This window comes from Cydia splendana, chromosome 18 (assembly GCF_910591565.1).
Source record: "Cydia splendana chromosome 18, ilCydSple1.2, whole genome shotgun sequence".
NCBI classification, from domain to species: Eukaryota; Metazoa; Arthropoda; class Insecta; order Lepidoptera; family Tortricidae; genus Cydia; species Cydia splendana.
In genome coordinates, this window is record NC_085977.1 from 12,383,033 (window position 1) to 12,396,327 (window position 13,295).

At 39.1% G+C, this 13,295-nt stretch overlaps 2 protein-coding genes across 2 annotated transcripts; both read left to right on the forward strand.

Moving 5' to 3' along the window:
• The first annotated feature begins 1,218 nt into the window (after positions 1 to 1,218).
• Positions 1,219 to 3,012, forward strand: LOC134799106 (17S U2 SnRNP complex component HTATSF1). The gene has a single exon (XM_063771501.1). The coding sequence runs from the start codon at positions 1,351 to 1,353 to the stop codon at positions 2,953 to 2,955; it is 1,605 nt and encodes a 534-aa protein (XP_063627571.1). The 5' UTR covers positions 1,219 to 1,350; the 3' UTR covers positions 2,956 to 3,012.
• Positions 3,013 to 3,156: 144 nt separating this feature from the next.
• On the forward strand, positions 3,157 to 10,768 carry LOC134799102 (WD repeat-containing protein 20). Its single transcript, XM_063771496.1, has 3 exons — positions 3,157 to 4,030; positions 5,712 to 5,894; positions 8,045 to 10,768. Exons 1-3 carry the CDS (start codon positions 3,752 to 3,754, stop codon positions 9,344 to 9,346), a joined length of 1,764 nt encoding a protein of 587 aa, XP_063627566.1. The 5' UTR covers positions 3,157 to 3,751; the 3' UTR covers positions 9,347 to 10,768.
• The last annotated feature ends 2,527 nt before the right edge of the window (positions 10,769 to 13,295 follow it).

The window sequence follows — 13,295 nt, forward strand, 5'->3', positions numbered from 1 at the left end:
AATAACTGATAGGTAGGTACCTCCTTAAATATAATTGTAAAATAAATAAGTTCTTTATCTACTCTCCGGGTAACCCTTTACCTCCATTGGTCACTAAACTGCTTAAGTACCTAAAAAGGATAATTGTATGAAATGGAAAATAAAGTAGATAAGGTAACTAGCAATATATTTTCTTATCAAAATTGAAATTCAGATAATATTTCTAATTGTACTTTATTTTTTGTAACAAGTTTCTTCCAGTTAATTTAATTGTATAATTTGTTGATTTCTTGAATTCATTCACTTGTGTGTAACTTTTATCTTGTATTCCATATCATATGGTGTCAATCTAACCTGAAAAGAAAGCAACATGATATTATTATAAGTCATCATATTCCTCGCGTTTGTCCCGGCATTTTCCACGGCTCATGGGAGCCTGGGGTCCGCTTGGCAACTAATGCTTAGACCAAGCAGTTTTAAATTAAAGTACAAAAGTAACTCAAATGCCTGCTACTAACAGTTATGCATTATTTTGTCAACAATATAATTGGAATTTGTTCCCTAACTATCGTCTTTGCTTCATAGTTGTAGATAGCGTAGTTAGCGCAAGTAATCACTTGTGCATGCTTGTGCTTAGGGCTCTGAAAGGACTGAAAGTAGGAAGCAGCTATAAGCATTAAACTAATAAGATAACTTACCGGGCAATGTCGCTCCTTGTTTGATTCCGACTTTAGCTAGGCCATTCAACAATCGTAGTCAGACATTTCACTTTAGAGTGTTTTTAATATATAACCATAAATATATTCAGGAATGGCTTATATTGTTGAATATTTAGATTTTAAATCTGCAAAGAAAATGTAGTTCGCGCCTACAAAACTTTTCTCTTTGAGAATTTTGACAACTCAGTTTGGCATTTATGACTGGGTTGCTATATAAAATAAAAACTCTACCATAAAATTTTTGGTAGGAATGCGTTCATAATACGGCAATACGATTACCGATTAGTAATTTTAACGTCCTGTTATTTTATAGTTGGTGCAACGCATTTTATTTAGCAATCGTTAAGACCCCCACGTCAGCGTTAAAATTTAGCGAACCGTGCTTACGTTAGCAGGTGGTTTGGTGCAACCCGCCCTAAGTTGCCCCCCCTTGATTGTGTACAGTTTGTGGAGCGACGAGTGACGAGTGCTTCATGGTATAAATATTTTCTTAGCTGTTTAGTTTACTATCAAGTTGACAGGTACATAACCTAATTTATTTTATGTACGATTTTGTTATTTCGTATCGTCACATAAGAATCATTTATTTGTGTATTATTGCATACTTTAGAATACGTACGCTAAAACAATCACCGATGAAAAAGATTCAACAATGTCAAAGAGTGCAAAGTCAGGGTTTGTTATCAAACTCTCTACTGAAACGGTTCAGAAATTGACCGAAGAAGAAGAACAGGCAAAAAAACAGGCTGAAGATCAGCATCTTCAGGAACTTCAGCCTTCCGTAAGTAATGTAGAAGAAAAGGATTGTAAAGACAAGGGTGAAAACGTATTACATTCTGGAAATGAACCTTCCACAACGAACAATCGAAAAGTTTTACCTTCACCTGGTATTAAGAATACCGAAAGTAAGTCAAAAGTTGAGTTGGCTGAAAAACAAGATACCGATCATGAAGATAAGGATAAAAAAGAACTCAAAGAGGATGCAAAATCTGAATCAAGTGACAACTCATCCTGGGGCGACTATGCCCCATACATAACGTACGAAGGGGAAGAGGCCATTTATACAGATCCCACCACACAAGTAAAGTACACATGGGACCAAAAAACTAATTCTTGGACTCCAAAACCAGGCTCTGAAGTACCAGGCAGGGTTTACAGTTATGAAAATGATACACACATTTATACTGATGCCGATGGCTCCAAGTCTTTTTGGGATGAAGAAAAAAAAGCATGGTTACCTAAGGTTGATGAGGACTTTCTAGCACACTACCAAATGTCCTATGGTTTCATTGATAACACCTCCAAAGAGGATGAAGAAAGTAAAAATAAAGAAAAAGAAAAGTTACCAAAAGAACAAACTGGTGGTGTTAAAAGAAAAAATGATCCCCAGTGGTTTGATGCTACAGATGAGAATAACACAAAGGTGTATGTCTCAAATCTTCCTTTAGACTTAACTGAAGAAGAATTTGTGAATTTTATGCAAAAATGTGGCCTTGTTGAGCGAGACTCACAGTCCCAAAAAATGAAAGTCAAACTTTACATGGATAAAGAACAAAATTGCTTCAAGGGTGATGCTCTATGTACTTACATAAAGATAGAATCAGTTGATTTAGCACTGAAGTTACTTGATGGGAGTGATTTCAAAGGAAATACAGTAAAAGTAGAAAGAGCACATTTCCAACTTAAAGGAGAGTACAACCCAGCACTAAAACCTAAAAAGAAGAAGAAAAAAGAGCTGGAAAAACTAAAGAAAATGCAGCAGAAACTATTTGACTGGCGGCCTGAGAAGTTTGTTGGAGAGAGATCTAAGCACGAGCGTGTTGTTATCATTAAAAACCTCTTTCATCCCTCTGACTTTGATAAGGATGTTCAATTAATATTGGACTATCAGCAGGACTTACGAGAGGAGGCAGCTAAGTGTGGTGAGGTCCGTAAAGTGGTCATCTATGACCGGCATCCAGAAGGAGTAGCACAGATCACAATGAAAGAGCCAGAACATGCAGATGCTGTTGTTGCTTTAGTGAATGGGAGGTGGTTTGGTAAAAGGCAAATCACAGCTGAAATATGGGATGGAAGAACTAAATACCGGATTGCAGAAACTGATGCTGATTTGAGTAAAAGAGTTGACAAATGGGACAAGTTTTTGGAAGGTAAAGAAGAGCCTGAAACCAGCAAGACATCAGTACAAACAGATAAAGAAATTGGGGTAAAAGCTGATGATGTTGCTATTGAACTTCCAAATACCCCAGAAGCGTAAATGAATCATTTTACTTTAAGTATTAATGTAAAATAATAAAACTGTATTTAAAAAAAATATTTATTTTTATGTTACACTTTATTACAATTGCCAGTTATTTAAACTACCAAATTCTACCAGTTAGGTTTTCTAAAATTAGAAACTAATATCTAATTTTGCGCCTCGTTAGGCAGTTTCGATGATGTTGACTCATAGACTATTTTGAATGCGGATGTTAAAAGGAAGCCATAGCCCTTTTAATGCACTTGAAAAAAGTTAAACCATAAACAAAACTTACGAACCGTCACGTTTGACACATGACTGTTATTGCCAGATGTATGATAATTTTCACAACTTGCTTGAAATATTTTACTTGTTGGGATAAGTGAAATGAAACACATTTATTAGTAAAAGCTTTCTATAATGCATTTCTAACAGCTAATTGAAATAAAAGCTTATCATATACTCTAAATTTTCGAAAATTCTTTAACGTTTAAAAAATATCGTCATGTTTTATATATCAGCGTAACGTGAATTTATCAGAATTCTCCCGGTAAGTCTCCGTCAATAGTGTGGAAACCCCGCAGCTGACTTTTTATGTTGAATGCAAGAGAAATATTGAATTCTACGTTTTATACTTATAAATAAACAATTTAATTCACAATTAGTCGTAGTCAAATGAGTATAGTCGTCATCGGTGCATGCGGCAGCATGCGTTGCTGCCGCGCGTTCCCGTACATCCGTCGGCCGAGCTGTCACTTTTAATCGGGGCTTCTGGTGAAGTTTATGAATAATAACAGGATATTACTATGATAATATGGCCGTGCAGTCGGACTCCGGCGGGAAGGATGACGTGAAGACGCAGTTCGTGACGCGGGAGGGCACGTACCGCCTGATGACGCTGTCGGAGTACTCGCGGCCCAACCGGGTCGGGTACACGAGCGGATCGGGCTCCTCTCACGTGCGCGTGTCGCTGGTGTCGCTGCCGCCGGGCCCGGGCGCCGCTCCGGGCTCGGACGGGCCGCCGTCGGACGACAGGATATGCTTCAATCACGGCAAGGAGCTCTATGTATATGTGTACAGAGGAGTTAAGAAGGTGAGTGGGTGTTTTATGTGTTCCGAGCAAATACACTAGCTTCTATACAAAGTGTTTACCTTTTTAAGCGTTAGCAGTGAATTTCTTGTTAGAATTTGAAGGTGCATTGTCTTCTCATATTGGAAATTGATATATAGTTGTCAAGTTTATGATATATGAGAGAATGCAATTCCACAGAAGTGTTATCATTCCTACAACTCCATTTACACTTTTGCCAGTTGTGTTTAGTCTTCTCTCAAAAATAGTTATTACATTTGCTGTTTATGAGCATAAGATGCAGCCATATATTAGATATGACAAGATTTTCTAATTTTTTAGAAGCCTAATGTTAATAATGTTATTTGAATTTGTTTCTAATATCTGAAAGACCGAGCTTTGCCCGGAATACATATAAAAACTCAAAGATGCGCGTTTTCCCAGAGATACGACCTAGCTAGATCGATTTATCAGCCCCGAAAACCCTCATATAGCAAATTTGATTGAAATTGTTAGAGCCGTTTCCGAGATCCCCGAAATATATATATATAAATAAATAAATAAATAAATAAATATTATAGGACATTCTTACACAGATTGACTAAGTCCCACAGTAAGCTCAAGAAGGCTTGTGTTGTGGGTACTCAGACGACGATATATATAATATATAAATACTTAAATACATAGAAAACAACCATGACTCAGGAACAAATATCTATGTCATCACACAAATAAATAAATGCCCTTACTGGGATTCGAACCCAGGACCATCGGCTTCACAGGCAGGGTCACTACCCACTAGGCCAGACCGGTCGTCAAAATAAATAAACAAGAATTGCTCGTTTAAAGGTATTAGATAAATAGATTTATGTTCTACTGTTTGTAGAGATACAGTGAAATAACATAAGTTAGTTAACAATTTTCAATTTCAGATAAGAATTGTGGGCTATTTGTATAGATGGTTCATAAATCTATTAATGACTCTTGAACCTCACTAACCACACTTGATATTCGTTAGGAATCAGAAACTAATGCTTACTATAGTAATTTTTTATTAGGACTGTTTAGTGTCCCTTAGTTAAGTAAAAAAAAACTAGTGCTGAAATTCAATGCAATAAACTAGATTTACAACTTTATTGCAGGTTATGTTTAAATACCCAGCTTAATTTAATCCTCTAGGTTGCCTTGTTATTACCAGCTTGGTTTTATTTAGCCTTGTACAGCACATACTTCACTAAGGGTGGTATTCCATCTGTCCAGATGTAGATGTAGTGTAGGGACGCCCGGCCGGAAGCAGGCGGGCTGTCGATCGCGTGTCGCATTCATTCAGCCCTATTCCCTGAAGTCGGAGCTGCAGGTTACTGTCCCGGCAGCATCCCATACTATTCTCCTCAACCAGTCCAATATCATTGTCAAATGTGTATTGTATCTCACAGTTTGCTTTAATGAGAGAGTGAGACGCAATGACATTGGACGGGTGGAATACCACCCTAAGCAATGTGATTAGGCAGTGTGATCATATTGTGCATTAGCCACTTTAGGCAGGCACAGAACAAGATACCTTATGAGGCAATTTCAGTGGGAAACAGCTTGGTTTGTGCACACACCCTCGCCCGAGGCATTGTGCACCTGTGTACTCCCTAAAAAGTAGATATTGAAATGAATATTTACTAACAAAAGTTACACCCACCAATTGGCATTTCAGGCAGCTGATCTGACAAAACCAGTGGACAAGAAGATGTACAAAGGCACAAACCCCACTTGCCACGACTTCAACACAGTTACGATGGCTCCGGACAGTGTGGCGCTGGTCATTGGCTTCAGCACTGGACAGATACAGCTCATAGATCCTATCAAGAAAGAATTAAGTAAATTGTATAACGAAGAGGTAAGATTGTGGTTTTATTATTTACTCTATATTTGCTACCAAACCTGCTCAATTAAATGTTATTTTATAGTTCGTTTTTTTAGCATTAGAAAAAAGGTAAATTCTATTCGTTAGTTATTTATTGGCTGATATAATAATCGAAATTAAAAATATTTATACACTATTTAATTCTCAATATTGTACCTACCTTGACATGGATTGTTCCAATTTTAATATATGTAGGTACTGCCGATGCCGAAGCAAGTACACCTCAACATGTAACAATTGTTATTAATAAATATATTTCATTTCATTTTGCGTCTTTTTATTGACAAACACTTTTGAAAAATAAGTCACGGCAAATATGTAATCAATTATGAATCATATACGATTATTTACATTCTTTTGCTTTCATAAGTAATAGTTACTGATTTTTAAAAATCGTTTTTCAATTAAAAGACACGTCAAGATCGCGTAGTCTTTTACTAATGCAAAAAAAACTAACTATACATTTGCTACCCTATCTGCTCAATTGAATTTTAGTACAAACCCAGATAAATTGGATAGCAGGAACTAGAGGGGCTTCAACTGTTGTAGGGCCCACTTGCCCCATCATTGAGTGACCACTGACCACATAGAAGAGTCGCCTCGCGAGGCAGTTTGGTCTGTGAAGTGAAGACCAAGCTTGTCTTGCTTGAGGCATTACAGCTCATGCTTTTGTGTTCAGTGTGGCAATTTTCTCGCGAGGTGGCTAGTTCTGTGTGACCTAATTGGTTCAAATTCAGATACATATAAAATTTGTAGTGTGCCTGTAAATAACATGAGCTTGCTGTTGTTTTTGTAATATCAGTTCCAAAATGACTGATATGATATCTACCATATCTAATTTCAAGCATGTATTTTTCCATGGTATTTGGGAACATGGCTTAGTACACTCAAGTGTAAAAATATGGGTGCATATAACTTACTCAAATAAGAGCTATGGGACATATTTTAGAGTACCTATATGATGTGTGCACCCACATTTTTACAGTTAACTGTACATTATATTACGAAAAATAGCTATGCCTATAAATAAAATAGTGATTGTATACATATTATTTACCCTATTAATTACTTGAGTTTCATTTCGTATTTTTGTCATCCCAATATTCATATTGGCGCCTTGCCTCATCATTATCAGTATTTCAATATCTTATCTGATACACTCCAATAATCAATTGTGTTCAGTAATAACATTTATCTCTGTCCATATCTCTTGATTTGTTTCGAGTTTCTTCTTTATTAATTACACCCATCACTAAATTAATAATGTACAATTGTACAGGATAAGGGCAAGTAGTGAATTGCTGAAATATCCGTTTTCGTGTGAAATCGAGTTTAGAATGTTGTTTAGAGTTTGATCTTCTCGCAAACTAGAAACAAGTTTTAGTCTTTTTAGTACATTTCATTTTAGTATAATCAGCAGCAGAAAGTGCTAAGCAAGCAACTCGTTCAAAATTATCTTTAGGGGTCATCCATTAATTACGTCACACGTTTAGGGGGAGGGAGGGGGTCAAGAAAATGTGACATATTGTGACATGGGGGAGGGGGGAGACACAAACTTTGTGACGTCACTTTAACTTCATCAGTAACCGAATTTTTTTTTAAATTATTTTATTCGCTGTACATTTAAATAACAAGTTTTTAAAACGATAATCGTTTTTATTCTTTTAATTTTCTTTCCTAAGCAGTTTTGGTTTATAAAATGACTAATATTTATATCGTCAAAAATATTTTGATAAAATATTAATAATACTTAGGTACTTACTTAATTCGATTTGGCGATTTCGTAGAAAAAATGTGACGTCACACTAGGGGGGAGGGGTTTGCCAAATGTGACCAAATGTGACAAGGGGGGGGGAGGGGTCAAAAAACCTAGAAATTCGTGTGACGTAATTAATGGATGACCCCTTACTCATTTTTCGATAAAGTTCTTTTAACTATAAAGTCATGCCAAGATAATTTTTAAACCCCTCGTCCGCTCAGCTATTTCTGTTGCTAATTGTAGTTTTATTAATTTCCGGCTACGCGTGCCTCTGGGTGGCCTTTTCCTTACGGTTCATTTTATGCAAATGTCAGATTATCAAATCCCATTCAATGCTAATTAAACTATTTGCATTCTATTCCAGAGACTGATCGATAAAACCCGGGTGACGTGTATCAAATGGGTCCCCGGCTCTAGCAACCTGTTCATAACGGCCCACGCCTCCGGGCAACTGTATGTTTACAACGAGGAGTTAACTTGTGGAACTACGGCGCCGCATTATCAGCTATTTAAGCAGGGGGATGGGTACTCAATACACACATGTAGAACTAAATCAACGAGGAATCCGCTGTACAGGTGGGTGATCGGCGCCGAAGGCAGCTGCATAAACGAGTTCGCGTTCTCGCCGTGCGGAACGAACTTAGCCGTCGTCTCCCAAGACGGCTTCCTCAGAGTATTCCACTACGATACTATGGAGCTAATCGGGAGGGCGAGGTCGTACTTCGGAGGTTTTTTATGCGTATGCTGGTCGCCCGACGGCAAGTACGTCGTGGTCGGGGGGGAGGACGACCTGGTCACGGTCTGGTCGTTCAGCGAGCGGCGGGTGGTCGCGCGCGGGCAGGGCCACCGCTCGTGGGTGTCCGTCGTCGCGTTCGACCCGTACGTCGTCAGCTTCACCGACCCGGAGAGCGAGGAGCCCGAGGAGGAGAGACAGAAGAGTGACGTGCAGTGCTATAGGTTAGGAAGTGTATCGCAGGACACGCAGCTGTGCCTGTGGGACCTGACGGAGGACGTGCTGCGGCCGCCCGTGCGCGCGCGCGCCTCCGCGCACCTGTCGCCCGGCGCGCCCGCGCCCGCGCTGTCGCCCAACGGCGTGCCCGGCAAGCCGCCCGCCAAGTGCGCCAAGACCAACAAGATCGGCCACAAGCACGCCGAGCTGAGCAACGCCGCCGGCGAGCCGTCCGGCGCCAAATCCAAAACGACGAAGGTCAACAACGTGTCCACTCTGAACATAAGCGTCGGCAAAGCCAAGGAGGAGACGGCGATAGGGGTGAATTCTTTGACGCAGCGGTTGGCCGGGTTCTCCTTCGGCGAGCGACGCTCGGAGCACCGGCGGAACTTCAGTCTGACGTCGAAACCCGAGCAGAAGTCCGCGTCGAACACGGTGGCGATGCGCGGGAAATCCGCCGGCGCGCCCGACTCGTGCGACCCCGTGAAGCTCATAGGCACGCCGTCGTGCCCGCGGTTCGACGAGTGCCCCGTGCTGGAGCCGCTCGTGTGCAAGAAGATCGCGCACGAGCGGCTGACGGCGCTGCAGTTCCGCGCGGAGTACCTGGTGACGGCGTGCGCGGACGGCTGCGTCAACACGTGGGCGCGCCCGGCGCGCGCCAGCAACGGCGAGGCGCGCGCGCACCGCAGGTTCGAGCGCATCGACCTCGTCGACTAGTCCTTTAAGAATAGGCGTCTAGGATCCGCCAAGGCCCAGCTTCATTGATGCATGGCCACTCTGACCCTTGAGGTTCTTTTCCGCCGACGAGGCGAGGGGAGCTGGATACATGCAGTCTATTCTTAAACAGTCTTTATAACTGCTGATAGTATGACATTAAAAAATTAGCCTCGCTTCGCCTGTAGAAAAGCTCCGTTGGAGCCGTTCACGTCCAGATTTCGGGAGCCGTTTTAGCAAATGGAGTGAACCGGTCATTTGACTCGTGATGTTGCGCACTTCGTTAAAATGATTCAATGACAAAAGTTATGTAGTAAACTAACGTTCAATAGCTTTTAAAACTGTTTACACAAAGGAAACAATTTATATAATATGACTCTTCCATGGTATAATAATATACTCCGCCTGGTACTCTATTCCCGTCTTTTCTAGGTCACCTAACTGACACAAGCCTACGTCATCATGCGACAGCGCTATATGATAATATGCGATAGCGCTATATATAGCGGCCATGTTATTGTGACGTAGGCCTGTGTCACTCTGGGAATAGAAGACCATGTTTTATTAGACCATGGACTCTTCTATCTCAAATGTCAACTGTAATATTAGTCCCTAGCGGAATTGTAATTTTAAATGATTTCCTCTTAGTTAGTTAAAGTATAATAATTAATTACCCTTCAGCTTTTCTGTAGACATTTGTCTAGGTTCCTTGAGAGGAACGTTGTTGCATTTAGAATGAAATAGAATTAAATAATAATTTGATAATATTTCATACATTTGACTTGAACTGTTGAGCAACGAATTACTTTAATTTCATAATTCCTTTGTGTAACATTTTGAAATTTTGAAAACTTTACAGAATCATTTTCTGAAGGCTGACAGTACTCGGAGAGATCATACTCAATACTCAACAACTCTTACTATAGGGCCAACCGCGAAAAACTATAGTTGTTTGTAACGATGTTTTCTACAGAAAAGCAACGACCTGGAAAAGTCAATATTGGTCGCGATTTGGGGGTTGATCCGATATAATAAAAGTTTTTCAGTGTGACCTATTTAGTCACCTCTCATAGTACTGTTAATCTTTAAAAATACCTTTGTACAAAGTTGTAAAATACAAATATACAATAGAAGCATTTCTCGGATGAACCTTTGGCGGGCCTTGGGCGGCGTAATACGCAGACTGTTCTCTGATTATTCCATTTTAGAGTGTTTGTTGGTAAAGTGTGCACTGGAGCTTTGTGATGTTAGGTATAAATTGTAACTTATAAATAATTTTAACTATGAACAGGTTTCCATCCGTAACCAATTAGGGAGAAGAACATTTGGACCCTTGCGTACGTGATGAATGGACATAACAAAACCTTATGTTATGCTTATCATTATGGTTTACCACATAATAGTTAAAATAAATGTGCATGTCTTGCCATAATATGGCAAGACATATATTATATGTCATCGGCTTCAAAGGCTTGTAAGAGCGTAATATTGTGTATGAATATGAAAGAAGTTTTGTAACTTGAATATTGAATACAGCTGCATACAAAATGTGATGGTCTTATCCATAAGTTATTTTTACATTAGTCTGTACATATTTAATTACACAAACGGGTCTACCGAGATATAATTTCATTGTTTTTACCTTAAATTCCGACGTTTCAGCTGAGTTGCACCAATGAAACTATATCGCGGTAGACCCGTTTTTGTAATTAAATATGGGGCAAAACTCGAGAGTTTAAAGTGTTATATTAGTCTGAACGCCTAAACACAAAAAGTGCAATATTTATAAACCTGATGTGTTAGAAATATGAAGAATGAATGTCAATTTCACAACAAAGCTCCAGATAGGGTAGACAGGTCACGGCCCAGTCGATGTTAGCGAATATACTATTTATATCTTACCCCATAGAGCTCACATTCTCGTGGCATATGGCCATCGGCTGGGTTAAGAATGAAAGTTCTAGATAGCAATAGAAATGAGATTTAAATTGTATAGAAGAATGTAAATTGTAAATCGTAAGTTAAATTCCTTCTCAGCTCACCCTTGTAAATATAGTTGTACATTAGGTTGTAATGCAATCCAAGATTGCCTATCCCACACTCTTAGTTATACTTGAGGGATAATATTTATTTGATTTTTTTATTAAATTTAAATGTTGACTTGTCTGTGAGACTAATCGAATTGTAATGTCAGACTTGTTGAAGTTTTGTTTTATTATTAAGTTTCAGCTATTAGATTAGGTAGGGTAGTGGAATTATTTTATTGTAATCGTATTGCTGGATTATTTGACTTGTACCCTGCTATGGTTATACGTTCGTTGTGTACCGGATATGTTCAAGATTTGAAAAATCTAGCATTTATTAGGATTTATTTTATTAAGCTTGAAATCGGTTTAATTTCGTAAGAGCAAAATAGGAAGAACAGCTGTTTCCAAGAACATGTACGATAAACTAAGAGGGAATATACATATAGGTACACTGATGCAATATTTTGAGAATATACCAAGAACATAATTATGTAATATTTTTCCTCTATAAGCGCCACTTAATAATAACAAGATGGTGATAAAGGAGGGTTCTCATGCATAGATGGGCCACGAATAAATTGCCGCGCGAGGTAGTTCGTTTTGTGTGAACCTGCCTATGAATTAATGAAAATATATATTCGAGAATGTTGCGTATAACCGCGCGGAGGTACAAGTCAGATAATTTCATTTGATCATATAGATCGTGCAATTTAATAAAACAATACAAATTACGATATGTATTTAATTCTGAACCACGTTTTTACGATGGACATATCGGTGATCTTTCCTACATAAGTGTTTTAAGAGGTCCCTTTTTGAAACCTTTTCTAATTCATTCTTACAAGGAAAATTATGCTTGCATTGTCACGAAGGATACGATTTCGAGCACCCGTAGTTAGGTAACGAATTGAATGATGTTACCGATCTGTTCAGAGGTGCGATCAGATCAGTTGATTCTTAAATTTATCAATTGATTCTTAGCAACAGTTAGTGCCGTCAATATGAACAGTTTTCAATATTGTAAAATGCTGAAATTGCAGAAGGTGCGAATGTCATAATTTTATAAATTTTTGTTTTAGTTTTTTTTACGATTGGGCAATGCCAATGCCAACCCGTAGGTACAGCTAAAATAACTTAAATAACCTAAGTTTACAGAACCAACTTATTTTGGCCTACAGCTACCAACAGTTGGCGTAGGTAAATTATTATGGAGCTAGTAGCAAGTAGCTAGACGCTCAATAGGTAGGTTAGGTCACAGAACGAGCTGCCTCGGTAGGAAATTGCCGCGCACAACAACTCGGTCTGTGAAGACATGCCTCGCCCAAGGCGTACGCACGCGTAGTCATGACTCATGTCATGATGCCTCGGGCGAAGTGCGTCTTTTTAAGGGGGTTCCCAGGAACATACTAAAATTGTGTAACGCAAGAGATTGACATAAAATTTCCAAATGTCTATCTATTTTCGCGATAGCCATCCAGACCTAGCTGCTTCGACGTTTTCCTCGCGAGGCAGCTCATTCGGTGTAGGTCCGCCTTTCATATCTGTTGGATAGATACTGTAAGCGTTTATGGCGAATAAAATCAAACGGACATCTTGATGTGTTATCTCAGTATGTTCTAACATGTTGGTATTTGTGTCAGTTTTTATACACATGAGTGTACCAATGCCGGTCTTTGCAGCATTTCCTGAAACAATTATAACACTATTAACCAATTAAAAAACACCCAAATACAAAGTAAAAAAAAAGTTAGTTCACTTTAATTCTTATATGCATATAGTCATGGTATAATAATATACTCCGCCTGGTACTCTATTCCGAGATTCGCGTATGACCTAACTGACACGGGCCTACGTCATCATGCTGTTTACAGGTTCTCAAACTTTAAAATGTGGGAGAGTTTTAACCAACGGTGAAAATTATTTTA